General features: G+C 55.4%; 1 protein-coding gene across 2 annotated transcripts in view; it reads right to left on the bottom strand.

Moving 5' to 3' along the window:
* The window catches only part of DTX4 (deltex E3 ubiquitin ligase 4), a 34,145-nt gene extending 8,356 nt beyond the window's left edge, over positions 1-25,789 (bottom strand). The window contains exons 1-7 of one of the 2 annotated variants that reach the window (XM_057317324.1): positions 25,775-25,789; positions 15,740-16,463; positions 9,395-9,456; positions 8,664-8,825; positions 6,562-6,623; positions 5,539-5,691; positions 2,586-2,747 (exon numbers count right to left, since the gene is read on the bottom strand). In XM_057317324.1, the coding sequence (XP_057173307.1) occupies positions 2,586-2,747; positions 5,539-5,691; positions 6,562-6,623; positions 8,664-8,825; positions 9,395-9,456; positions 15,740-16,356 (1,218 nt within the window). In that variant the 5' untranslated portion in view covers positions 16,357-16,463; positions 25,775-25,789. Of the gene's footprint in view, positions 1-2,585; positions 2,748-5,538; positions 5,692-6,561; positions 6,624-8,663; positions 8,826-9,394; positions 9,457-15,739; positions 16,464-24,669; positions 24,930-25,774 lie in introns of those variants that run through there. The other variant, XM_026487155.4, reaches the window with a different exon arrangement.
* Positions 25,790-27,103: the final 1,314 nt, after the last annotated feature.

The following is a 27,103-nucleotide window of genomic DNA, read 5'->3' as shown; positions in this document are numbered from 1 at the left end:
TGAGGTTCCTTCCCTGTCTTGGCCATTGTGAGTAATGCTGCGGTGAATGTGGGGTGCACCAAAACCCCAATTAGGCAAGCAGTCTCGGGCCGCAGGGTGGGAAAGAAACCGAAGCAGAAATCAGCCAGAAACCAGGCGTCCTAATCGGGGTCCAGCATGAGTCCACAGGCCCCCTGAGCAGCTCAGGAAAAAGGCGGGGTTTTCTCCCATTACCACCGCACAGATTTCCCCCAACCCGTTCCCGCCCACATACAAAAGTCTGCCTGTAATTTCTGAGCATCTCTGACTCCTGTGGGTCTGTGGAGCCCCTTGAAAGTCCCTTCTAGATGACACCAATATAATACTGGTAAACCCATGCGGCTCCCGGCACAAGCTCTCACACAAATGGTGAACGAGTTCTGGCTGAAAACAATGAGTGAACGAGCGAATGAATGCATGAATGACAAAATTGCAAGAAAACACAGACTTTTGGGGGTTTTGTTGGTTTTTTTCGTTTTGTTTTGTCTTACAGTGGATGGTGGTTCCAAACTGATGTTAAAATCCTGTGATATCAACATTTTAATAGCGTGGTTGAAGGTCATCTATACTGTGGCAAACTGAACAGCGTTTAAGGGCACTCCTGGAGAAGGGAGAGGTGCCTGGGGCCGAGAGGCAACCCCGTCTTCCTGGAGATGCTCGGAGATGCGGGGCCCACAGCTCCGAATTTCGTATTCATGCGACATCAGTCCACATTTACAAGGCGCTCACGGCCACGGCTGTTTGCCGGCCAGGCTGCCCGGCGGAAGGGCCCATTCCCACCACGGCCCTGCCTGCGCCTCGCCCGCCTGGGACGTGCCCGGGGTGCGGCCAGCACGGACGGCCGCCTGGCACCGACCCAGCCCGGCTGCGCGCTCCCGGCTGTCGCTAAGCACAGCAGTCACGACTACCTCCCCCGCATCGAGTTTCTCGCCCAGGGAACCCTCCTCTGAAGTGAAGGCGGAGCTTCAACTTCTCGACTCCTCATGGAAGCCCAAGCCCTTGGGTACTCGGGGAGTCTCTGGGGACAGGGACAGACTTGGCCCTGGGTGTCCTGCTGCGGACTCTCAGGGATGGGTCTACGGAGCGGCTGTCCTGACCCCAGAGAGATGCATTTCCCTTGACACACGCTTGGGTTTTCCTGGAGGAGCCCCTCGACCGCCTAGTGCCCCCTCCAATCTCCAATCCCGGAGCCTGGGAAAAGAGCCTCCCGCGAAATTGCCCCGCCCGACTTCGCCCACTGCGGTCTCTTCCACTCGCCGCCACGGCCTCGGCTGTTTCTCCCGACTCCCATGTCATCAGTCATGTCCCCTCCATCCCAACTGGCTGCCTCCCACCATTCCGGAAGTCTCGGCGGCCCCCCGCACCCACCCATATCTCGCTCTCCCTTGTCCCCAGCGCCTCCCGTGTTCAGGACCCGCGACCGGAGCGGTCTCTAACTGGCCCATCAGGTCATCATCCCTCATTCTTCTGCCGGGCTGGCCTTCCTGAAGCGCATTCCCCACGACACAACTTTCCCTACTGCCAGTCCCGCCAGGAGCCTCGCAGGGCTCCCCACAGCCTGGCAGGCGAAGTTGCAGCCCCCCGCATGTCCTTCCATGGCCTGGCCACAGTCCTCCTTCACTGTCTAGTCTTCTCCATCCTTCATGCGCCCTCCTCCCATCCCCCACCTTTGCAAGTCGTAAGCCCCACATTAGACTCGTCCTCGTGGGCCTTCAACACCTGTCCGCTACGACTCCGTTGTGTCCTTCTGCTACAAACGTTCTCCGCGACTTCGTGGCTCTCACGGCTCTCACGTCAGTGCCCTGCAGCGGGAAGTCTCCTCCAGCCCTCCCAGACAGACGGACATAAGCCCTCTTCCTCACCCTGACAAGCAGCATACTCAGAGAACGCCAGGGACCAGGCCCTGAGCGCCGGAGCCCTGGGCCCGATACCAAACGTGCACGTGCAACGCGACTCCTAGCCTCACAGACCCTGCGCGGGAGGCTCCCGCTGTGCAGATAAGGACACCAAGCTCAGAAAGGTCAAGTGGTCGCGCAAGGTACCGGCCAATAGGGAGTCAGCCAGCAGTCAGAACCCAGGCCCGTCAGACTTGGAGACCCTGTGCGGCCTCCCGCGGCAGTGACCCCTGGTGCACACCGCGTTCTGCCCTATACTTCAGTGCTGTGTACTTATCTTCCCAGACTGGCTGGTAAGCCCCTCAGGGAAGAACCAGGTTTATTATTCAATTCTTTCACAGACTATCACACGCCCCTATTTTATTTCTTCCATGTGACTTGTACGAGTTGGAAGTATCTTGCTTGTGGACCTGTGTGCTGTCTTCCTCAACCCGCTAGAGGGGGAAAGACATCTATGAACTAGGAGGCAGGCCCTTACCAGACAGGGAATCTGCCAGCACCCTGACCTTGGACTTCCCAGCCTCCAGAACGTGAGAAATAAATTCCTGTTGTTTAAAAGCCACCCGATCTATGGTCTTTTGTTCCAGCCGCCTGCACAGAGGAAGACACACATATTACCTGCAAACATGGACACTTAAAACACTATACAGCCATGGCGGAGCGTGGGCTCACCTGAATGCCGGGAGGGATGCTGTAGACGATCCGGATGGTTTTGCAGTCGGGGTGGCCGGGCAGGGAGTGGGGGATGAGGTGGTACTCCATCTTCCCCGGGGGCTGGGTACCCGTCTTCACTCCATAAATAGTCTTACAGGTTGGACACTGCAGACTGCCATCCTGAGGGGACAAGGCAGGAACAGCCAGATGGGGAATCAGTTTTGGTAACAACCTCCCCACCCAGCGCTGGAAGGAAACAAAGATAAAGGGCCAGGGGAACAAAATGCACCCAAATAAGTACATTCCACAACTCAGCTCCCTACTAAGGGACGTGTACGAGGGACCCCACCCTTGAAAGGGAGACCAGCTCCCACGGGCAGGGTACATTCGTTATTTAACTGCTAAGTACTAATGAGTGGGACAGACAACAAAGCACGAGGGAGCCCCCACTGCTGAACTGCCAAGCATCACAAGCCCTGAGGAGCTTGCTAGAAATAAAGATGCCTGGATCGCTCCCCAGGACACCCAGTTGGATTGGTCGAGGGTGGGGGGTTGGCTACAGAACATAGCGGTTAAGAGTACGAACTCTGAAGTCAAACTCCCTGGACTTCATTCTCAGCTCTGCCATCCACCTGCTGTGTGACCTTGGGCAAATTAATTAACTTCTCTGGGCCTTGTGTTTTTTGTTTTTGTTTTTTTACAGAACAAGGAAAATAATAGTATCTGTCTCACCGGGTTGTTGGAAAGATTAAATTAGATAACCCACAGGAAGTGTTATACACCATGACGTGGTGTATCTAAATGTTATTCGTGCTTTTATGATCTCTGTGGCCAGTCTAATGCTCGTACAGGTTTGCAAACCACTGCTCTGGAAAGAGAGAGTGGGTGCCATGTGCGGGAGTAGATGAAGCTGACTTTTAAGAAAATGGTCCCTGAAGAAGAGCTGTGAATTGGCTTTGAAGGAGGGACGACAAGGTCTACACACGCCGTGAAGGAGGGATTGGGTCATTAGTTACAGCATTTTAAACCTTACGACAGAGTTTACACCCTGTTTCATTTAGGCCTCACCTGATAGAGGCTGAAAAGGAATATTAGCTTTATTATTATTATTAGCCTTAAAAATGAGCCCCTTTGACAGATAGGAAGACTGAGGCACAGCACAGTTGAAGGATAGGCCCCTCGCTGGCTGTGTTGGAGGGCAGGGCCAGACTCTGGATGCAGAGATATAAGGGGCCCTGGCTTCACAGCCGGGGGGCGGGGGGGCAGCGAGGCGTGGCATGTGTGGGTGGGAGAAGCCTTGTTCCCAGGCTTTCCTGAAGAAAGTGGGTGAGAAGGAAGATGTGAGCAGGGAGCAATGTGTGAAGAAGGGACTGTCGCACAGCGGGGACGGAAGCTCTCCAGGACATCCGCACCACCTCAGGACAACAGAGATCCTTTACGGAGCTATGTGGGGACTTTTCAACGGAAGCTCTACGAATTTAAAAGAATAACTCGTATTCAGGGCAATGGAGAAGGTTCCTTCATGTGATCGATGGAAGGAAACCCAAGGCTTGGGGTCAAGAGCCCAGGGTCCCGCTCTCTGCTCTGGCCTTAACTTGCTTCATGACCTTGGGTGGGGGTGAATCACTCCAGTTCGTTTCTCTCCGGGCCCTTTTGTTCCGTCTTCTGTGCAAAGAAAATTTAAAATGCACGCTTCAAAGTATTAGTGCAAAAAGAAGGAAGGCTAGTGTCTTGAGACATATTTCTAAAGCACTATGGAAATAAATGCCAAAAGGTGCTAGATTATTCTTGAAAACAGACACCAGAAAGGGAATGAATGTGCTAAAAACCCCTTTAAATCCAAAATAACCTCTTAAAATGCAAAGTCCCAATGAAACCCTTTAACCTAGGGTCAGGAAAGTGAGCACCAGATCCGGACAGGTTTCGCCATCAGTGACTGAGCGTGAGCTCTCTGAGACAGAGAAAGACCCCAAGGTCGGTGCTATGGGAACTTAAATCACAGGGCTATATAAAGATGAAGGGGGAAAATTACAGCTCTCATATCAAGGAGATATCACATTGAATAATAATGGTAATAATACCCTGTAAAGTAGGTATTGTTTTATCTCCATTTCCAGATGCAAAATGAAATCTCAGAGAGACTGAAAATCTTGCCCAAGGTCATTCAGTTGCTAAGCCAGGGTTCCAGCCTCTCTTGCCTCTACTTTTTCCCACAGCAGGAGAAGTCCAGAGCAGCCTCCGAAAGCCAGACTTTTTTTTTTGGGGGGGGGGGCGTGGGGAATGAGTAAGCAGCTGAGGATATCAGGGAAATCTCAGACTCTGATGCAATCCAAGCCGGTCTGGAGAAGCAAGTAGGATTTGAATTCATGGAGATAGGAGAGTGATGGTTATTCCAGGCACAGCGAAGACCATGAGAAAAGTCAGTGGCTTCGAGAAAGCTCGGACAGCGTGAGGAGACTTCTAGATTCCTGGGAACCAGCTTCAAGGAGGGTACCACTTCACCATCAATAATGGACAAGAGAGCATCACAAACAGCCTTCCCTTCCTCCAACTGGAGGCTTCGAAGGGCCGACCAGGAACGCTTTGGCAACCGTCCCTAATGCCTCTGAAAGGGTGATCGAGGGTGTTTTGAAATTGTCCAAAGAAAATGAATCGTAGCTGAAAATCTCTAGCCCTGGAGAAGGATGGGCAATCTGGGAAATCCATCTACACTGGTAGCAATGAGCACCACCATGGGCCCATTCTCATGGACGTCCCACCCTAAGAACCTTCAGGGACTGGAAGTCCACACTTCTCAGACCGTCATACCCAGTGTAGAGACTGGGGGCAGTTGGCTAAGACAGGTTATAATTTTCGTGGAGGCCTGATCCTGCTAAGAACAGCCAAGGCGCCCCAGATCACCGGGGCGCAACCCCCATAGGGCCCCGCACACAGGTGGCAGGCGCCACCCCCTCCCCCGGCCGGCGCTAACCTTGTTGCCGTTGTTGTACATGGCGACCAGACAGTAGATGTGGTAGACGTGGCCGCATCGGGACAGCTTGCCCACCAGGTCGGGCTTGACTGTTGGCTGCAGGCCCTTGTAGCCCGAGGGGGCCGTGAGGCGCTCCATGCAGATGGTGCAGTCCTGGGGGTGGGAGGGAACAGAGCAGAGAGGCCGTCAGCTCTCGCCCGGGCCTGGGAAGCCAGAGCATCTCCACCGTGATCTTCGCATGGTTAGAGGTCAGGCGAGTTGTCCCTGCTACTCTTCTAGAAAACCCACAAACCAAGATAGAGACAGAGGTGCCTTTGGGAACCTAAATGTAGCTTTATCTCACTTTACGCAACAGAACAATTCTTAAAATAATTGCTGGTCGCGGTCCGTGCTTCCTGGGGCTCACCCACAAAGCTCTAATCTCCTTCGGCGCAATGATGATGCCCTGTCCTTCCTTGGTGTTCTCCAGTGACTTGGGGAGGAAACAGACTCTTGCCGATAGACCCTTTCAGCTCTACGTTCGCAAAGAAATTGTTCGTGCAGGGTACCAAGAGGGGCTGCGATTTAAATCGGTCTACAAGAGGATTCCTCAAACTTGGCGCTATTTGCATTTGGGGTTGGAGAATTCTTCACTGAGCAGGCTGTCCTGGGCACGTGTGGGTGTTTGGCACCCTCGGCCTGTGCCCACAAGCATTCCCTCTCCCCTCCAGACTTGCAAAATCCCGACTGGCTGAGAACCACCGATCTACATCAGGCCCATTTAAAACTCAGTTCCCGTAGCTTACCGTACTGTTCGTCTTAAATTCAGACTGTTCATGGAAGGGTAGCTCTTTGCTAAACGGGGTGGGTAAGCGGGTCAAGGGGTGTCTGGAGCTCCAGACCACCGACCTCAGAGCCCCGTGTCAGCTCTGACCAGCTCTGTACCGGTCAAGACACAGAAAGCTGCTCCCACCGCATCCGGAGGAAAAACCCAGCAGGAGAAATGCTGGCAGGTGAGCCCTGCCCCGCTCCCCCTGCACTCACCTCATCCGGGGGGTGACGGACTTTCTGCAGGTACTTCTTCAGCACTTCCTCCGGAGTTTTACCTGTTGGGGGAGGACGGGGGACAGGACAGTTGGTGGGCCACCAAGACAGAGAGAGGTAAGGGATCAAACAGCCTTGTCAAGCGGGGCAGGCCAGAGAGGGGCGTCATCGGCCAGGCTCCCAGCAGAAAAGGGGAGCAATTCATTCTGCAATCGGATTTAAGACTCTGAAAGGGAATCAGCAGATGGAGGAAAGAGAGACACAGAGGTGTCTGACGGGGTGGGAGGTGTTTGTGCCTCTCTTTACCTCCCGCAGTCTTTTCCCTGACATCCCCCTGGGGCCTATTATCGCCAAACCCGCTTTTCGCCCGAGATAGGGCGAGTGAGTTTCCCTTCCATATCATCCCAGCCTGGGCATGCCCAATCCATGTGGTGAGGGGACGCCTGAAGGCACTGTGTAAACTGTTACACGTTAAAAAAAAAAAAAAAAAAAAACACCCATGAGGTAGGCTTATCGCTTTCCCTTTGCAATGTGCTAAGTACTGTCTCGATCTAGAATGTGGTGTCGGAGTGGTATTATTTTCATGGGAAAGCAGGAAGTGAGGCCCACAGCTTCAAGATGGTGTTCCTTGGCCACTGACGGTGCTGTGCCTGCCAGCAGACAGCCCGGCCGGGGGAAGCATCCCACCAGGCTGCAGAAAATCTGGTTTCTGGGGGCCAGGGACCCGGAGGAGGCAGCCCGGTGTGAAGGCAGGAGGCAGGATGACAGGGCCTTCGATGGGTCAGTGCCTCCCGGGGCACCTACCTCTCTAAGCTGCTCGAGTGTCTGTTTTCTCGCTCGCTCAGAGGGGTGCTTTGACAACGCAGCGAGCTAACGGACACACAGTCCTGGGGTGCTTTTCCAGCTAAGGGTCCAACCCAAGCTACTACTAATCACAGGAAGAGCATGAAAGTGTGAAATCCTGCCCTTTCTTATCAGATGATGAACAAGGCAATCGAGTTCATTTAAGGAGAGAACTTTGGAGGGAGCAGGAAAGGAAGGCAAGGGTTTGAGGAAGCGGATCGCGCAGCCGCCAAAAGCAGGGATGCAGGCCCTTCCTTCCCACTGTCCTGCTCCCAAGAATTAAGCATCTATTAATTGAGAGCCTACGACTTGCCAGGCCCTGGGCCAAGTTACAATATAGGTGAGATCCCAATGAAACTTCAAAACATGGTTTCAAGGTGGGGGCTTGGGGTGATGGTCAAAACATTTCACAACCAGGACCAGCAGCCGGAAAGACCAGCTGCAGAGCTGAGGCGGGGTCCTTTGGAGCGAGTGTAGACGCAGGTATGGACCCCTGAGTGGCGGGATTGTGCACGGGCAGGAAGGAGGGCCTGAAGGAAGGTTCGCGTGGCCAGGGTCTGGGGGCTCTAGAGGGACACAGGACAATGGTTACTCCCCAGCTGGCTTGGACGAATTCTGGGGCACACCTGCCCGACACTGGTGTGAGCATTTCTACCCCATCGCAAAGGTATGGACGCAGGCTCTCTGCGGTCACACGCCTCGCAATGGCAAAGTCAGGGTTTGAGCCCAGTCTGTTTGGGTGCCCATGCCGCAGAGATCTTCCTCTGTATCGTATTTTGTTTGTGTCACACTTTGTGGTTTTATGTTTCTGTATTTCTGGGCTGCATTTTTATCCTTCTTAAAGCGTCTCCACCTGATTCATACACAATCCACTTTGGTACAATCCCTGAAACAGGTACCAGCTGGGCCCACTTAGCAGAGGCGGAACAAAAGCACAGAGGGTGAAGCCACAGGTATGACCTTTAGCGATGGAGGCCGAGCTAAGGCTGGGACCCAAACCTCTTTTTTTTTTTTAAAGATTTTTTTTATTTATTTATTTGACAGAGATAGAGACAGCCAGCGAGAGAGGGAACACAAGCAGGGGGAGTGGGAGAGGAAGAAGCAGGCTCACAGCAGAGGAGCCTGATGTGGGGCTCCATCCCACAACGCCAGGACCACGCCCTGAGCCGAAGGCAGACGCTTAACCGCTGTGCCACCCAGGCGCCCCAAGGGGCCCAAAACTTTGACTCCCCTACCCCTTAAGATAAGGAGGCTGATACCTTTCTTGGCTTGTTTTTTGGTTGTCTTGCGGCTCATGTTGGAAACCCCTGGGATGGATTTGATTTCGCTCTTGCTGACCGGGGGCGGGTGGAGGACCAGCTTTGGGGGCCTGGTGAGACACACAGGCAGCCCTGCGGCGCTCATGAGGATCCCAGTGATTCCTGGAAGGGCAGGGCATGAGGAAGGACTGCAGAATGAGCTGCCAGCATCCCATAAACCGCCCTCCCCACAAACCCACTCTCCCGCTTCCCAGCAGAGTTCTCGGAACACATTCTCCACCTCCCCTTCCTCGCAGCTTTCCCCAGAAATATCTGTGTTCACTCACCCTCAACAGCATGCTTTGTTTTTTTGTTTTTTTTTGTTTTTTTTTGTTTTTTAAAGATTTTATTTATTTATTTGACAGAGAGACAGCCAGCGAGAGAGGGAACACAAGCAGGGGGAGTGGGAGAGGAAGAAGCAGGCTCATAGCGGAGGAGCCTGATGTGGGGCTCGATCCCATAACGCTGGGATCACACCCCGAGCCGAAGGCAGCGGCTCAACGACTGCGCCACCCAGGCACCCCAGCATGCTTTGCTTTTAACAGTCAGTCTCCCACACCCTTCCTGCCCTTCCAGCCCCACTCCTAAAATCCTCCTTCACTCTGATGCTTTCTCTTTTATAAAATGCTCACTGCCGACTTTACAGCTTCCTTCCTCTGCCCGGAGCTGGGGCAGCCCAGAGTGTCTCTTACCTGCCAAGGCAGGATTCACAGGACTGGACCCATTCAGGCTCTTCACTGGCACGGTGGGGACCCTGCGGAAGGCAAGAGACATACATTATGGTTTTGACAAGCGGGACAAAATAGGTCAGTGTTGGAACCCCAAAAATTCACCCACCGAGGGGTTCCCCTTTCATACAGAAACTACTTACCCCTATTAAAGGCAGAGTCAGTTCTTAGCACCACAACCAGAGGGGTTACCTTTATTTATTTATTTTTAAAGATTTAATTGATTTCTTTTGGGGGGGTGGGGCAGAAGGAGACAGAGAACCTCAAGCAGACTTCCTGCTGAGTGTGGAGCCCGACGCAGGGCTCGATCCCATGATCCTGAGATCAGGACCTGAGCCAAAATCAAGAATTAGATGCTCATTCGACAGCCACCCAGGTGCCCCCAGGAGTGTTACCTTTAAAATCTAAGACCAGGTCACCCCTCCACTCAGAACCCCAAAACTCAGAATGGCTCCTCATTTCACTCAAGGTCTCAGCAAGGCCTACATGTCCGTATGAGCTGCCAACACCCTCCGGCCCTCACCTCCCTGGTCTCTCCAAGATCACTCGCCATTTTACTCTGCTGCAGCTGTTCTTCCCAAATGCCAGCCATGCTCCTTCCTCGGAGCCTTTGCATATGCTGTTCCCTCTGCCTGAAAGGCTCTACCAGCAGAGAGCTGCTGAGCCTCCTTCTACGAATCCTTCAGTCGGCGCTGACCCTTTCGTGAGGCTCCTAAGACCATCTCATTTACTACTGTGATGCATCCCTCCCATCCCACCTCAATGCCTCTTACCTCGCTCTATTTTTTTTTCATGGAACTTAACAATTTTTTTAAAAAATAAGTTGTTGCTTTATTACCTCCCTTTCCAGAATCACAGGCTCTAGAAAGGCAAATATCTTTGTTTCACTGGGAGCCCAACACTAGCAGGCACTCAGTGAGTCCTGGCTGACCGAATGATAAAGAAGCAAGCTCACACTTGGGTGTACAGAGACGTCAACTGAGAGTCACCTGAGAAGCGTTTAAAAAGACAGAGCCCCGGGCCTGAATCAGCATTCCCACCGGTGGGGCACAGGAAACCGTACTGTCACTAGCTTCTGCCTGGAGGATGCAGCTCCAGCCCGTCCCAGCCCAACACTGGGAAACCACTGCTCCGACAGCTGTCACCCCTCCTTTTCCCTGAGAAATCTAAATATCAGGCAGAGCCTCCTCCTCTGTCCTTCTCCCCAGAAACCCGAGCCAGGCTGGAGAGCAGTCTGCACAGCTGCCTGGGAAAGGCGAGGCCTCCCACGACGCCGAATAGAAAAATATGGGACATGTGGGGCTGGGTCTTGCGCCATCCACCCCCCCAACCTCTTGCCACCCAGGCTTCTACAGCTGGGCTCAGAGGGGAAAGTGGGCCTGGAGACGCATGGACTGGGTCACAGATGACTCCAGGAGCCAGAGAGCCGGAGAAGCCAGCAGTGCTGCTGTGGGGGCAGGGTTGTGCTGGGAAAACAGGAGGGGGAAGGGCACGTCCCCTTGTTTCTTTAGGTTGTTTATTATTTGTTGATTTGCCCATTCATATTGAGCCCTACTTCTGCTGGAGCCTGGGGACGCAGCAGTGAACAAGACAGCCTGTGGCCCTTCATCCACGCGTGGTCCTGGCGAAGAGGCACAGAGCCCACGTGGCACCAGGCACAGTCCTAACGGGTCACCGTTTATAAGACTTCAACAACCTGCGCGAGAGGTGCTGTTATCATCAACCTCATTTTAAGAGGCAAGGAGGCTGAGGCACAGAGAGGTTAAGCAAGCCTGATGGAGGCCACACAGCTAAGGATTCACACCCAGCAAGTCTGACTAGAGCCCACGTCGTAGCCACTCACCATGCTACGCTCTTGTGTCTGTGCGAACCTTCTATCACCCACGTTGCAGACAGAGAACGTGGGAGCCCAGAGAGCGTACAGAATAAAGCCACGACCAAGACAGAGGAGTTGGCATGGGGCTGCGCAGGGGGTCTGCCTGTCCCCCACAAGCCCGCAGTGATGGGTGCTTCCCCAGCTGAGTCTTCCCGGGGCCCCCGTCCCTTCCTGGGATGGTGACATGTGCACTGGGGCTGCGAGAAGGATGTGAAAGAACATATGGGAGTGTTTGTGTCACCCACCATGGGCTACTTCTCCCCCAGAATAAATCAAACCCGCATGGGGGGAAGGGAAGGCTGAATTCAACACAAAGGGAAGTCAGCCAAGAACAGAGGCCCAGCCTTGCTTCTGGACTCCATGGCCTGCCCCACAGGGCCAGGCAGGGTATGGTAGACAGAAGTCAGGAAAACCAGGTTCGAGTCCCAACCCGGCCAGTAACTCCTCACGACCTCCCTCAATTTTTTCTGAGCCTCAATCTCCTTACCAGTGAACCTGTGAGGGTCTGAAGTTAGCAGATGCCGGGGGAGGGGAAGAGGGGCTTCTTGAAGATTCCCTGCCTCAGTGCTTAAGAGCAGGGTAGCTGCCTCAGCCCTGGGTCCGCCACAGGGCTGACTGGTCTCCCCACAGCTGGTCTGGAGACCCGGAGAGAAGGGTCCAGTAGCCTGTGCCTATTCCCCAGCTCCCCACCAGGGGGCAGCGCTTGTAGTCCAGCCCGCACCTGCCTGCCCCCTACCAGCTCCAAGGCCCCCCTCTCCAGCTGATAAGTAGCTGTGATCTGGGTGACAAAAGCCACCTTTGTTCCCACAAACTGGACTGGCAGGTTTCCACACCCAATCTGGTTAACCAGGAAAGAGTCCAATCCCCAGAGCGCACCCTGGGTAGCCCAAGAACCCGGGGAGGGGGCCAGGCCTGAAGAGAGGGAGGGTCCCCGTGAGGACCCTGGACTCCGGGGAATACTGTGGGAGAGGCGGTGTCCCTGCCATTCCTGGAAAGGGACAACGTGAGAGTAGGTTCTGGATGGTGGCAGCGAACTGCAGGTGGAGGGGGATATTGCTTACAGAATGCAGAAGGGTACCGCGGAGGGGGCCCTGCACGGAGGTCAGGAAACCTGCCTTCTAGTCCAGGGTGGCACTGGCTTTGTGCCTTTGGGAGAGCCACACAGCCTCCCTGCACTTCGCTGACCACATTCGAGTTACCACACCCAGAAACAGGACACCCTACATCTCTGTCCTCGGGGTCCCTCTGAGGATTTAGGATCTAGGTCAAATACTCTGTAAACAGGCAAGCCCTATGCAAATTGGGGGGGTTGTTTACATTTTTGTTTCCCAACTGTAAGAGGAAGTTGGGCTTGATAAAGCCTTTTCCTGCTGTAATAGTCCAATGTTCTCAGATTCTGGAGGACATCGAGGGTAAAGTGTGAGGTTGAGAGCTGAGTTGGCCGTAACTGATCGGCCCCCTCCCCCACGGTGGTGGCTGGTTAAAATGGAAACCATGGAGGTGGCCCATGTCCTCCCCACCAGTCACACCCCGCTGGGGCCCCAGCTGTCTGTGCCTGAGCTCTCCTTCCAGAAATCAGCAACCCCATGAATGGCATGCATTTCACATCCTCCAGGCGGCTCAGCCAAAGCTGCCTGGCCTAACCATCAGAAGACACCCTCCCCCATTCTGCTGGGCTCTTCTCAGTTTCCATTTCTGTCCCTTGAGCACAAAACTAAGAAAAGAGAAGAGCTGGCAAGGTGGCAGAAGGAGGGGGCCGATGGCAGGAGAAAAGCTCTGCAGACGCCATGGTGAGAAGTGGTGGGTTTGGGGGGTGGGGGAGTAGTGAGCCGACCCAGGAATCCTCAGGCCTGACAATGGTCTTGTCTCTCCAGCAACCAAAGTCTCGCCGGAGATAGAGAAACCTCAATTCTGGAGGAGAGGGGGAGAGGGGCCACTCCTGCCCCTACTCCGCAGCCCCCCTCTCTTCTCTTTAGAAACCCCCTGCTTGTGTCTCTGAATAATTCACAGGGTCTTTTGTTCCCCGCAAACCCTTCTCTTCAGCCCACCTCTCCCGCCCTCCCTGGTCTTCCTTTTTTCCGTGGGAAAGTTGCTTGAAGAGCTCACGGACAGGGAGAGGAGGGGAAGGGGCCAGTCCACGACAGAAGGTCGACGGCCGTGCCGCACAAAGGGAGTAAGCACGCTAATTAAATGGCCAAGAAAGACTGGAGGAGAAGATGGTGGTGGGGGTGAGGGTGGTGGTAAGAGGTAGAAAAAGGAAAGCGCTGGAAGATAGAGGGGCAGGGCGGGGCCTCCCCTGTCAGGCAAACAGCGCGGAGAAAAAAAGCTCGTTTCTATAGCCCTTTTGAAACGGTCCGCCCGGACCTCCGCCCCATTCTCTCGCTCCAATTCCACTGGCAGGCAGGGGAAGAGAGCAGAGACGAAGCGCTGCCGGCTCCCGGGTGCGATTGACAGTGACCTGGGGGTCCTTTCCCTCAGCTGTGGCGTGGGGCCACTTGGCATTTGCCGATGGCTGGAAATGAGGTGGGGCCTGAGACTCTGCTCCCCTTTCACTTCAACGACGACCTTAAGTAGACACGTGGGAATGATAGCAGCTATCCTGACCAAACTCCCCCCGCATGCCACACATTGCGCTGAGTCTAGACGCTGAGTATTTCATGTAACTCTTGCGACAGCCCTGAGAAGGAAGGTACTATTACTCTCCCATTTCGCAGCTGAGCAAACTGAAGACTGAGGGTGCGTGATCTGCCCCAGGTTCCACACCAGGAACGTGGGTTCCCGCCCAGGCAGTCAGGCTCGGGAGGCTGTGCTTCCCGTCCACTATACGAGCCTCCCTCTGCCACACCAGTAGTCACCCTGGAACTCTGTCAGAGGCCCCCAGGATGCTGCTGGCCGACCTGGGGAAGAAAGGGAGCAGTGGGGTGGTTTAGGTGCCCATTCCCCTCTCCCGAATATTCTGCCAGCTCAGAAATAGAGGAAAACCCCGTGCATCTGACCAGCACTTGACCATCCATAAAATGCCTTCACATACAACGAGGAGCCGAGCTTTAGCCAAAAGGGCAGAGCATGAGGGGACTAAACCCTGGGCTCCAACCCCCGCTCTATGACCCTGGGCCGTGTGGGCCTCCTGGGAAGTTAATTCTGAGCCGGGTGCCCAGGCCTGACACTCGGCGCACAGGGTCAGGGAATGGGGTGACACACTGGCGAGTGTGCCTGGTATACTCTCAAGGGATGAGCTCCCTTCGTGGGGGTTTCCACAAAGACTCCACGGGCAGGCAAGGCGAGCCTGACGATCCCCATTTCACGCACGAGGAAACTGGACCTAGGGACGCTCTACGGCTTCGTTTAGCCGCGGAGGCCGGGGCGGAGGCCGGGGCGGAGGCCGGGCCTCTCCTCTCTCCTCGCACGGCTGAACCTGTGTGTGCTGCCAGCCTCCGCTGGGCAGCCTGAAGTTCACACACAGGTGTTCAACCTACCTGCACACCGCCCGGACCGTCTGGGGCTCAGGGGTCACAGGCAGGGCCAGGCCCTTCTGGAGAAAGGGAAGAGTGGGCCGGTGTGAGACGCGGGCAAAGGCTGTGGGCACCACAAGGACGGGGGTCTCTCCATTTGAAGATTAGGAAGACCAAGAAGATCCTAAAAAGCAGTGATCACAGAACCCACGAGGACACCAGGCGGTCGCGGGACGTACGGAGACAACGCACAGAGAGTGCTCGGCGCACATAGTAAGCACTCACTAAGTATGCGCTATTATTTCCAACCTGGAGTTACCGCCCCACGTTCCAGAGAGACCAGGGAAAGGGGCTAACCTCATTTGGCACCTAGTGTATGCTGGGCACTGTGGTGTGTGCTTGACAGAGAAGCAGCTCAGCTGAGTCACAAGAGTCTGGCTCTGACGTCGGACTTCCCGAAGTTTGAGTTCTTGGTCTCAGCCAAGGATTGCTCTGTGCCTTTGAGCAAGAGAACCTCTGATTTCTTCATGGGTAAAATGGAATCAGAATACCTACTCCCAAGAGTTGCTTCAAGGATTAAAGGAGGTGGTAAAGCCCCCAACTAGATTCTGCTGGGAGCTCCTTCAGTATTACCTGTTATGCATGGTGTGCATGACCTTGAACCCTCAGCAGCTGGCCTGGGGTGGGGGGTATCACCAGCGTTTACAGACGAGGAAGTCAGGACTCTGGGATGTTAGGGTTCTGTCCCAAATCACACCGCTATGGTAAAGTCACAATCAGAAGCCAGATATGATGGACCCCAGAAGCCAAGCCCAACCCTCGCCCCCCACACCACGCTGCCTTCCACTGGCCACCAGAGGGTCAGGACCAGATGGCAGGGAGCCTAAGTCCTGGCAGCCCCTCTGTCATCTCCGACCCCGATCAGTCGGGTCCTATGCCCATTATGAGTAAAGGCTCAGAGGCAGCCTTGGAAGTACCTACCCAGAGGCGATCAGCACCCGGGACTGGGCAATGGCCAATCGCTGCAGGTTGGTCCGATTTAGGGTCGCCAGGGCCACCCTTCCGGTCTTGCCGTTGGCTCCGGGGGGACTGGCGGGAGAGCCCACGGTCACCCCTGCCGGAGTGCTGGAGGCCTGTCGCCGGATCGCCTGCGACGGGACCGTCTTCACCGGGCCTCGGACGGTGCCCGCGCTGTCCAGGAGCTTGGCCCCGGACCCTGGTGGGGGGGGCAGTTTGACTGCCCCAGATGGGGGCATGTTCTTGCGGGCGGCTGGAGGCTGCAGCGGCCCGCTGCTCCCGTTGGCCACGGCCGCCTTGACGCTCATCACCAGCACGCACTGCGGGCAGGAGCAGGGCGGGGCAGCGGGCGAGGCGGCCGACGCGGGGCTGGCCGGCCAGGACTGGGCCTTGGGCAAGGTGCCGGTGACCATGGGGTAGATGAGATCCAGGCGCCGGCGGACGCGGCGTTGGCGCTGGGTCTGCCGGTTGATCTGGCCCATGGTGCTGAAGTCAATGACGTAGCTGAAGCCGATGGAGGTGAGGTCGATCCAGGGGTGCTGCTTCTCATAGGCGTGCTGGATGGTGATGCCTACTTCCATGTCATAGGGCGTCCAAGAACCGTTGTCATTCTCCCACTCCCATACCACGCCCTTGCCGGGGGCCGAGGACGGGTCGTAGTAGTTGCGGCGAACTGGACGGAGGGTCCCTGCGGGGGTGGGACGGAGGACAGGGTCAAGGTCAGCAAGGAATGAAACTGGATTGCGTTGAGTTCAGAGGCAAACAGGGACCAGTCCTACAGTGGGTGGGCCCTAGGCTGCCTGTTGAGTCTCCAGCTTCCAATGAGACTGCTTCCTGCCTTGAGGAGTGTGTAGTTGCCCGGGGTGGAAGCAGCTCCGTGACAATGTGAAGGGTGTGGGGCCCAGCTGGGTCCCACAAAGAGCACCTGCCCCTTTGCAGCCGGGAGACCTTGGTCTGCGGCCAGATTGATCCACTTCCGGCTTTATGTACAACTCCCCAACCTCCTTTCCTCCCCTAAGAAACAATGAGTCCTTTGCAGAATTTTTGTGAAAATTAAATGTGACCCACTTTTTCATTCCACAAATACGTATTTGTATATGCCAGGATCTGGATCTCTCCTGCACCCCAAAATCTGCACTAAGGCACCTAAAGCCCTTGACACAGGGTAGGTGCTCATGAATGTCCTATCACTTCTCCCTTACCCTCTAAATGGCCCTGCCTGGAGGGCTATGCAGGGAAAGAACAAAGGGTCATGGAAGCCTAGAGGGCAGAGGAAGAAGACCCTGCCTCCAGGAAGGCTGCCCAGCAACCCTGGAGCTGGAGCCTGCTCCCTGTCCCTTTAAGGGTGCAGTAAAAACAAAAATAGAAAATCGGTTGAGAGAACTCTCTTACACTTTTGAGCTTTAAATCTTATACCAGAGTAGTAATAGTGATCATAATAATTTTCTATTTCCCTAACATCTTTCTTTCAAAAAGCCCAAGCCCTCCTAAAGATAGGGTTGCCTTCAATTTCAGTCTCACTGGGGGAGGGGGGCAGGGGGGCAGGGCCAGTGCAGGGAAGCAGTAGGGCAGAAATGAGCCTGCAGGACTGGAGGGAAACTAAGCCTGTAACTCCTGCCTCTTTCTCCCCTACTCACCCCAAACCTGGATTCCGACTCATGCCCAGTCAGGACTCATTTCATGGGTATCAACATCAAGGCTGAAGATGCCTGGGTCAAGGCAGGGTGAGGGGGCCTGGGAGGGTTCCAAGGGTGCTTGAATCTCGCATCTGTCAGCTTAAGCTCTATCCATCAAAGTGGTGGGAAAAGGCTCCCCTTCGCCCGGCCTCTGACCCACCCCCTCCTCCAACCCAGAGGGAGACACTGAGACCGGGGACAGAATTCCATTCAAGGGGGGAAGAAAAGGAACAATGGCTATTCAGGCCTTTGCCAGGGTCATAACCCGCCCCCCACCCCAACTCCAAGCCCCTTAATGACCCAAAACATCAACATTCAGAGGCAGGAGGGAGAAGCAAAACAATCCCCTATTCAGCACCAGGACCTCTGCTGGGGGATGGGGGGGGGGGGGAAGCGGGATGGGAGGAAGAGAGGAGGAAGAAGGGGGGGTGGGCAGGAGTTCCCTGGTTTGCCTCCATTTCCTTCCTAAGCAGCCAGCTCGTGGGGGAACAAAGAGCACAGACTTCGGGTCCAACAGCGGAGGCTCTGTCCCTTCCAGCTGTGTGATTAAGCCTCAGTTTCCTCCTCTGCTTGGGCCGCGGTAGTTACTTCAAAGGGTGGATTTGAGGATTAGAGAAAGGAATGAATATAAAGCGGTAAAGTAACACCTGCCACAGGGCAAGAGCTCAATAAAAGTTGGTTGATTATCATTGTAATTTATTTCCCATTATATTTAAGCAGGAGGGAGAAGTCATAGGCAGAGTTTAGTTCAGAGGATGTGGTGTGTGTGTGTGTGTGTGTAAGAGAGAGATTATATATAACTCCTTGTACACTCTTTATTATTTAGAAGGCACCTAACTCATCCCATATGATCTTCACTGCAATCCTAAAAAACACTTTTTAGAAATGAGGAGATTAGTCCATAGTCTCTGAGGGCCTCGGGGGGGGGGGAATGGGATAGACCGGTGATGGGTAGTAAGGAGGGCACGTATTGCATGGTGCACTAGGTGTTATACGCAACTAACGAATCATCGAACTCTACATCGGAAACCGGGGAGGTACTGTATGGTGACTAACATAATATAATAAAAAATCATTTAAAAAAAAAAAGAAATGAGGAGATTAAGTTTAGAGAGCTTAAATGACCCTATTTTACGTTCTCTCCAGGGTGGCAGGGGCAACGCACTTGTCCAATGCTCACCCATGTGCTTAAGAGGCATTTTTCCAACAGCGGTGTCAATGCCAGAGACGCTGGAGAGCTGTCGCAGAACTTCTGGAAGCTAGCTGTGGCTCCTCCAGGTTTAGCCCCCCAGGCCTGTCTTTCCCTCTACTCCCAGCAGACAGATGCCCTTTTATCCTCCTGCACTTTCTCACCTACTATTCGCCAGGTCTCGCTGCCTAAAATGCCCTCCTTTGCCATTTTACCTATTGAAATTGTCCTCGTTCGGGTCCTAGGCCATTTGCCACGGGTTTCCTGAAATGTTCTCCCAGTCCAGGCCCCCGCCCCAGGAGGTCTGGGGTGCGGATGTGCGTAGGCCTGCCTGGTGTGCACAGGGGCCTCGGCCTTCTCCATCCAGGGCCTTAAGTAGGAGCAGAGAGATAGCACCATCTAGCTCTGGGCTCTAGAGCCTAGGGCGGTGCCTGACGGGCAGGAGGACGCCATAAAGGTGCCGTGACTGAAGACTTCCGGCTGCTTTGGCATGTAGTCATTTATCCCATCTTGCTGAGCGAGTGCCCACTGGCTGCTCTGAGGAATCGGGCACTACTCAAATAGCTTACCATCTAAAACTAGACAAGTGTGCGATGACTCTTAATGAAGCAGGATATTCCAGCAGGGGGCCAACAAAATGCATGTGGGCCGAGAAAATTCACCCACATCCCCTCTGTGCTTAAAGCCCTTCCATGACCTCCCCTCAGGTCAGGACCGGACCCTCCCAGCCCCCAGCCTCTGCAGGCTGCCTCACACCCTAATAGGCTCTGCCTACCTCGGTGTGTCACAGGGGCCTCTTCGAGTGCCCCCCACCCCCACATGCTTCTCTCTGGGCCTTTTCCCCAAACACTCCAGCGTCCTCTTTGCTGCTCATGCTTCAGAGTTCAGCTCATTTGCTCAAGGAAACTACTCTGGGCTGCCCTGACCAGATCAGATCCCCACTCCTATTTTTTTGTCTTTACAGAGTTTATCTTGCTGTGCAGTCACACATTTCTTGGTGTGACTGATTTGGTGAATGTCTGTCTCTCTCCACTGGACTCCCAGGCCCGCAGAGTGGGTAGCCAGCTGTTTGCTCATGGTTGTATCCCCGGGGCCTGACATGTCCTAGGAGCTCCATAAATACTGACTGAAGGAAGGAAGGAATGATGGGTGGGAGAACGTTTCAAGAAACAGATGACAAGCTCCGTAAGGCTTGAATGAGAATGAGAATTTCACCAGGCAAAAATGGCATCTCAGAAGAGGTGGGCTTCGTGAACGGCTGGGGGAGGGGGTGTCAGAGAACTCTAAGGGAACACAGGAGGATAAAAAAGACATCTGTTTGTCAGGAGTAGGGGAAAATATAGGGCAGAGTGGAAGAGAAACCTGGAAAGTTATGTTAGGGCCAAAGCACAGACAGGCTGGAACGCCAGGCTGTGATGGGCTTTACTTGTAGGCCATGCGGAGCCAGTGAAGTCTGTGACACAGAGAAGTGACAGGACCAGAGCTGCTCTGTTAGTTAGTTCCCGAGAAGTAATGAGGGTCCTGGCAGTGAACATGAAAAGGAGGTGACAGACTGGCGGGACCCTACAGTGAAGGAGTGGTAGGACTGGACCTTCAGTAGCCGAATGCTTTCCGAGAGAGGGTCCAGGATCACCTGCTTCCGAATCTCCTGGGGTACAGATGGGCAACACCTCCTAGAGTACCCCCGGGCCGCTAGGAGGAATCATCAGCCTCTCCGGGGCCTGGGAATCTGCATGTGAACACCGCCCCTGGACTCCCATCATGCACACGTTTCAACAGCTGGGCCACGTATCCATGTGCCTCGACACACTGGCCACCTGAACAAGACTCTGAATGACGGAATCAAAGAACCCTGAGGTCTTGACGATGGACACGTGGTGAAATGGTGGCACCATTTGCAGGCAGTGGGCTGTCAAGAGGAAGAGCTGGTTTTTGGAGGGAAAGGTGCTGAGTTCACTCAGCCCCAGCAGGTTAGAGACAGAAGGCAGACCTCAGGACTGAAGTTGTGGGACCAAAGAATGTCTTCGTGGGATTTCACTTCTCTGATTATTTTCAGAGACCGCCGTAATCTGGAATGTGCTAGCTGGTCCTGGCCTCCTCTAAACGCAGGACCGTGGACTAGATGACCTGAGGAATCCACTTAGTCCTTGGGTGCAGTGACCCAAAGAAAAGGCCTCTAATAGGATAGGAATAAAGACTGTTCATAAACTAAGCAGGGAGAAAGAGAAAGAAAATCAGTTTCTCCTGGCAGCTTGGACTCCGAAGCACCTAAGATGTTTTGGCTCCTGGGAAAGGGGAAAAACATCTTCCAGGCATGACCCTGTCTCAAGGGCCCTTTACACCTGGGTATCACCGTGTCAGAGAAATTCTGGGCCTCTCCAAAGCGCCCCTCAGCCCCACTGGAATGTCCCATGAGGGCAAAGCCCCGGCTGTTTCGCTACAGGGATATCCCAGGGCCTGGAACAGTGCCTGCACCAATGAGGCGCCCCGGAAGTGTTCGCCGATGACGGAGTAGAGCGTGGGACCCTTGATTTGGCATCTCAGCTCTGCCTTCGACACGCTGTGAAACTTCGAGCAACTCAGTCTCTTCCAAATTGTTTCCCTTCCTGTAAAATGGGGACAAGTAGGTCCTTCCTAAGATCGCTGTGAGGACTAAACAAGACAATGTGTGCAATGGGCCTGGAGCATCCTGCACACGGTCACGGCCACGCGGTCCTCGTGAGGCTCGCGTCCTCCACACCTGTGCTATGAGGGGCGGGGGGTATCGTGGGCACCTAAAACTCAGCTTCTGTCAAAACCGTTCATCTCTCTCCATCTGACCTGTCTCACCCTATTAAAGACATAAAAGAGGCAAAAGTTGCAGAGAAAACTCTGAGCTGGAAAGGTCTCTGCCTTGCACCAAGCCCCTTCTAAGCAGCATCCTCACCGGTGCAGAGGCCGGACCCCTTCACCTGTCCACCTGCATGACGACAGGACAGAAGCCAGACGGCTCTGAAGGCTGCTCTTCATTCCACAGAGAAAAATGAGGCCTGAGCAGCTCAGGGACTTGTCCAAGGTCACACAGGAAGCCCAGGAGTCTACAGTGAGAGCCTGAGTCATGTCTCCCCCGGCCAGCCTGGGGCTCCCCATGCCCCGCAGCTGGCCGTGGTGGCGATCACATGTACTGGAAGATACAAGGGGCAGGGACGCTAAAGGACAGCACCCCCGTCTCCGCCCTGTGGCAGCAACGGTAAGTCCAGTCAAGATAAATGACCATAGATGGAAAGGACCCAACCAAGGCTCTGGAAGCAGCCAAGACCATCTCCTCCCTTCTTCCAGATTCCCTAGCCCAAAACACTAGCGGAGGTCAGCGCGGAGTGCAAATAACTCAAACCGAGACACAGCGTGGGGAGGAAGGGCCCCGGGGCAAACACAGGGGCAGACGGTGTCTGCAACCGCCCTGCCATCTCCCTGGAGACAGGGTGGGCGAGGCTGGAGCCCAGGGGAGCTAGAGTCTGAGGCCTCACTCCCAGCAGCGCAGGCAACTTGTGAAGAAACAGAGCTCCCATGTCAGGAAATGTCCCCACATAGAGGAGGCAACAAAAAAGAGAGGACTCCCCTCTAGGCAGGGGACTTCCAGCTCTCCTTTGTTTATGGGGATGTTTCTGGTTCCCAGCTTCAAACTGTGGCTTGGGGATGGCGGGTAATTTAATTAAACATTGCCAGGGCTTGGCTGAGGTTGCCTGGGTGCCGGCAGTACAAAGTTGCTACCCTGTCATGGCCTCATCAATGAGCTATATTGAGAGGAACTGTGTGTCTGTTGGCAGAGAAGGGAGAGGAGGGGGCTCCGAGCCCAGAAACCCAGAGACTCTATTCTGCTTTGACAAGCTCCTTGACAGCCCGGCATTCCTGGGAATTCAGCCCAGGGCCTTCGGCACCCCGCGCAGGGCCTGGCACTAGGAGGAAGGGGCTCAGTACCCGCTCACCCACTGACCAGTAGAATGAGCGGCTGAAATCTGAAGCAGTCTGGGTCATGCGCCTCTACGACAGACCCAAGGCCGTCTTTGAAAGGATGCAGGGCTAGCTCTCTGCCTCGGTCTCAAATCTGAGGAGCCACCAGGCCGTGGTCAGCCTGTCCTCAGGGAAGGGTGGTCAGACCTTGTGGGGAGGGGACATAGCTTCTGTCCCTCAACCCTGTTTTCTCTGTAACTTCACCTCTGTCGACAGGGCACCTCTCATCCCCGTCTTAGACACCCCTGAACACTGACGAAACTTCACCCCCTCCCAAATGTGGGACAGGGGCTGGGACCTTTATGCCACCAGGGTGTTTCTTCACATGCAGCAAAGATTCAGTCTGAAACAGAAAAGCTAACACCTGCCTGTTCATTCTGAGCAGGACGGGAACACCGGTCCGGTGTCTTAACTGCTAGTCCTCCCAGGTGCCACCTCCAGGGCTCAGCAACCCCCCAAGTCTGCTGCCTCCACCTTCCCCTCCACAACCTTTACCCCAATTGCCCAATTACATTCAGCCCCTCCCCCTCAGCCACACTTAATCCTCTTTCTCAATCTCCCCACATTCCTCCTCTTGCCCTCCTCCCCCCAGACTCTCTGGTCTCCACCTCCCTCCCTTTCCTACCAGGGTTTAAGCCCCTCCAGATGCTAACACTTCTGGAATCCTTTCCCTCAGAAAGCTTTACTCAGTTGGCCAGTATCTGCAAAGTCCCTGGCAAAGAGGCTGTTGGGAGTTATGACTAAAGATGGGGACATGAGGGTGGAAAGACGCCCCTTTCCCATGACAATCCTAATTAGCACACAGGATGTGGGGGCTTTCCAAGGAGGCTGGGATGCCCTGCTCAAGCAGCTGTTCTCTGACCCTCTGCGACTCCGCTGGTCATCCTCTCTGGCCCCTCCCCACCACACCTGCTTCTCCAGGCTCCCTGGTCACACTCTTGGGAAAGCCCAGCCAGAATTCCAGAAACAACCTCCCACCGCTGTGAAGAGACTACCGGAGAGGCAGACTTGTCCCAGGTCCTCAGTGAAGCTCAGACACCCCGAGCTGGGCAAAGACAAGCCGCTCTGCCCTGCCAGTGACGCTCCCCCCTGACCTCGGCCCTGCAGGCTTTCTGCCTTGCTCTGACCTGAAAGGCTGGTCAGCAGGGGAGTGGGATTGTGGTGGCCACAGTGGCAACTTGATTCTCATGAAAAGACAGGGGTTTAGTGCTCTGGGAGACCAGAGTGGCCCTCACAGGGGACCGTTTCAGGAGGAAGCTTGGGGACCCTTTCTCCTTAGGAATCTTTCTCCTCCACGGACAAAGGGAGCGGCTTCCTTGCCAGGCATTCCGGAGCCGCGTCCCTCCCCCTCCTCTCCCCATCTGCTCTGGCCTGTTGCTTCGGCGCTTGCAGTGCACGGGCGGCATTGGCCAATGCCACCGCATCCAGGGCCTTCCATGCCCTGGAATCCCCCAGCTCCGGGCTCTCCTCCCAGGGCGACCGCCCTTCCGCTGCTAGAGCACCGCGGATGCCTCCAGGGAAATCCCTCTGCCCTCCCTCCGGGTCCCACGCCGAGGACCCGGCCGTGGGAAGGCATCCCCCACAGAAGGGGCAGAGGCAGTACGGTGGGTGAGGAGGGGGACGTGTGTCAGTCCCAAGGGTGCCTGAGGCAAAGCAGGGTCAGCCGAGGTGTGAGGATGAGAGAAGGAAGCCTTCCCCGGCGGCTGGGATTGCTTATGGGCTGGGCCGGCCCTCGAATTTCTACCTGCTAGAACTTGGGGCCACCCAGCGCGCTTAGAAGGGGCGCGGAAGGGGGGGTTCTTAGGGGCTCGCCTGAAGCTCCACTGGCATCACCAGAACACTGATACTACTTGCATGGACATTGATTGCTGGGGAATCTTAAGAGGACGGTGGGGAGTAAAGCGCCCCCTGCACAACCATCTCCCGGCGACACGCTGCACGGAGTTGCGGACTGGGTGGGTCCCGGGGGGGCTCTCGAGGAGCGAGATCTGAGGGCGGGGAGGGGAGGGGGCGCGGGCGGGGCAGGGGCGCCGGCTCACCCGTGTCCTGGCGGAACTGGTTCATGGACTGCAGGTCGATGATGTAGGGCGCGAGACGGCTGTCCACCTGGCCCAGCACCACGCTGCCCCCCGCGCGGGGGCCGGCGCGGACCACCGCCTCAATGTGGTGGCTCACGGCCGGGCTGTAGGGACGCCAGCGGCCGTGCTCGTTCAGCCATTCCCAGACCACCACGGCCGAGGCCAGGAGCATGGCGAGCCCCGGGCTGCGGCGGCGGCGGCGGCGGCGCTGCGCCGTTTGCCTCCCGGGCCCCGCGCGCCGGTCCTCCTCCGCTTCCTCCTGCGCCGCCGCCCGCGGGCCTCGGCCGCGCCCCCTGCGCCGCGCCCCGCCGCCCCCGGCAGCCTCAGCTCCGGCCCATGGGCCGCTCCCCAGCCGCGCATCCACCGGGGCCCGGACACCCGGGCTGCCCGGCTCCGACCGCGCGCCGCCGCCGCCGCCGCCGCCGCCGGGGTCCACCGCTGCTGCCGCTGCTCCGTGGGGTCCAGCGGCTTCATGCAAATGCCCGGCTCTCCGCAGACCGGCCCCGCCTTGCAAAGCCCGGGCGGGCGCGTGGCCCGAGCTGGGCGGACGGCGAGGCGAGCCCCGAGCCCTCGCACCAGTTGCGCCTCGGGCTCTGCAGACGCCGGGGTGGGATCTCGCCGCGCGCTCGCGCTCGGGAAGGCACGCCGGGCTCCCCTCCCCGCCCGCCCCTCCCTGCCCACCCTCTGGCCGCGCGGACGCTGTCGCCGCCTCGGCGAGAGCTCCCCCTCCCTGCGGCTCTGCTCAGTCGCCTCCAGAATGAAGCGCCCCTCCCGAGCGGGGCGCTAAGGCAAACTCGCACCTGAGGGGGGTTCCCCCGTCCCCAGGCGCCCAAAAACGACAGGCCATGACACGGCCCGGGGACCACAACTGTCGCCCGCCACCGCTTTGCAGCCTCCCTCCCAGAAATGGAATTTTCTTTCTTTCTTTTTTTAATTCAGCGTGATCGGTGTCCGCAGCGCCGGCTCCGAGACACGCAGGGTCTCCGGCTCGCGCACGCACTCACACTCATACACTCGCACACACGCGCCCGCACCCCCACGCCCTCCTTGCTCGAGCTCCTATTACCTCATCTTCGCCCGCATCCTTAGCTGTCCATCAGGAGTGCGGAGCCACGCCCCTGAGCGCCGGGCTGGTGCCTCCGAGCTCACGCGCCCCCTGCTGGCCAAGGCGACGCGTGAGGACCAAAGGCCACACACTAGGGCTAGACTCTTAACTCCTGCCGGCGAGACCCAGTGTAAAGGGGTGCCGCAATTTGGTGGATGATGGGTTCATGTCGTCCATGTGGGGCGCAAATGTGTTTTTTCTGACCTGCTTCAACACTATTATAGTCCGGAAGATACAGGCTAAATCGATTTATTCTGCAGCGTTTCTATATGAACGGAATAATGAGACGCTAGGACAGACACAAGCTAGACTTGGTGGTTTTCGCATGGAAAGTAATCTAGAAGGGCGGATTAACATCAGGACTTCGTGTTAATTTTGCCAGAGAACGCAGACTTCGTTTTGTTGAGGTCGCAATCACACACGTGAATTCATAGGATGAAGAGGATCCAGGATAGGATATAGAAAAATAAAAACAGTGTGTGTGTTAGGGACTGGGATTATGAATCTCTTTGAAATAATCGTTTTCTCTCATAATATCATAAACTTTCTTTGTTGCAGAAGATTTGCTTTCCCACAGCCAACCTTCCTTCTATCATTAGGATTACCCTTATCTTCATCTCTCTGCGCTTGCCTCCCCCCTCACAGGGTTCTAAACACAAAGCAAAAGAAAAATATCAGTTATGTTCTTCTTCCGGCCTCCAAAAAGCACTAGGATTGAGGTTACCTCGGAGCTTTGTTCCTAATGGTGCCCTTGCCCAAAAGTCTCCCTAGCATGACTTCTAGAGATTCCAGTTAGTCTCTCCCAAAGGCCAGCCTTCCAATCCGATTCAATCAACACCTTCATTAAGCATCAAATTTCAGGGTTTGAAGGACAAAAGGGAAAGGAGCCAGGGGGATCTCAATTCATCCTACCAAGAGCCATATTATTCCTATTTGACAAATGTTGAGACTGAGGGAATTTAAGCAATTTGCTCTAGGTTACGTATTTAGCCATAGGGGAAACTGGTATTCAAAACTTAGTTGGACTCTCCCCCACCCACCCCTGCAAAAAAAAAAAAAAAAATGCCTATTCCATCCATGACAAGGAGGTGGTTCGGTAAGAAACAAGGTAGGTGGAATGTGAAAGAGGCTCTGTGTGAAAGAAGGGAAGGTAAACATGAGGATAGGGTATTCTGCAATAACAAAAGTCGAAGTAAAGAAAAGGTAATCTAAAGCGTTATTGAGCTATTTTTATTTCTAGTCATAAGACCAAGAGTATGAAGACTCTGGAAACTTTCTTGTGGTCTGGAT

This window comes from Ursus arctos, unplaced genomic scaffold (assembly GCF_023065955.2).
Source record: "Ursus arctos isolate Adak ecotype North America unplaced genomic scaffold, UrsArc2.0 scaffold_23, whole genome shotgun sequence".
Taxonomy (NCBI): Eukaryota; Metazoa; Chordata; class Mammalia; order Carnivora; family Ursidae; genus Ursus; species Ursus arctos.
The sequence above is the reverse complement of the archived record's forward strand: the minus strand, read 5'-3'. Positions and strand labels throughout refer to the sequence as shown.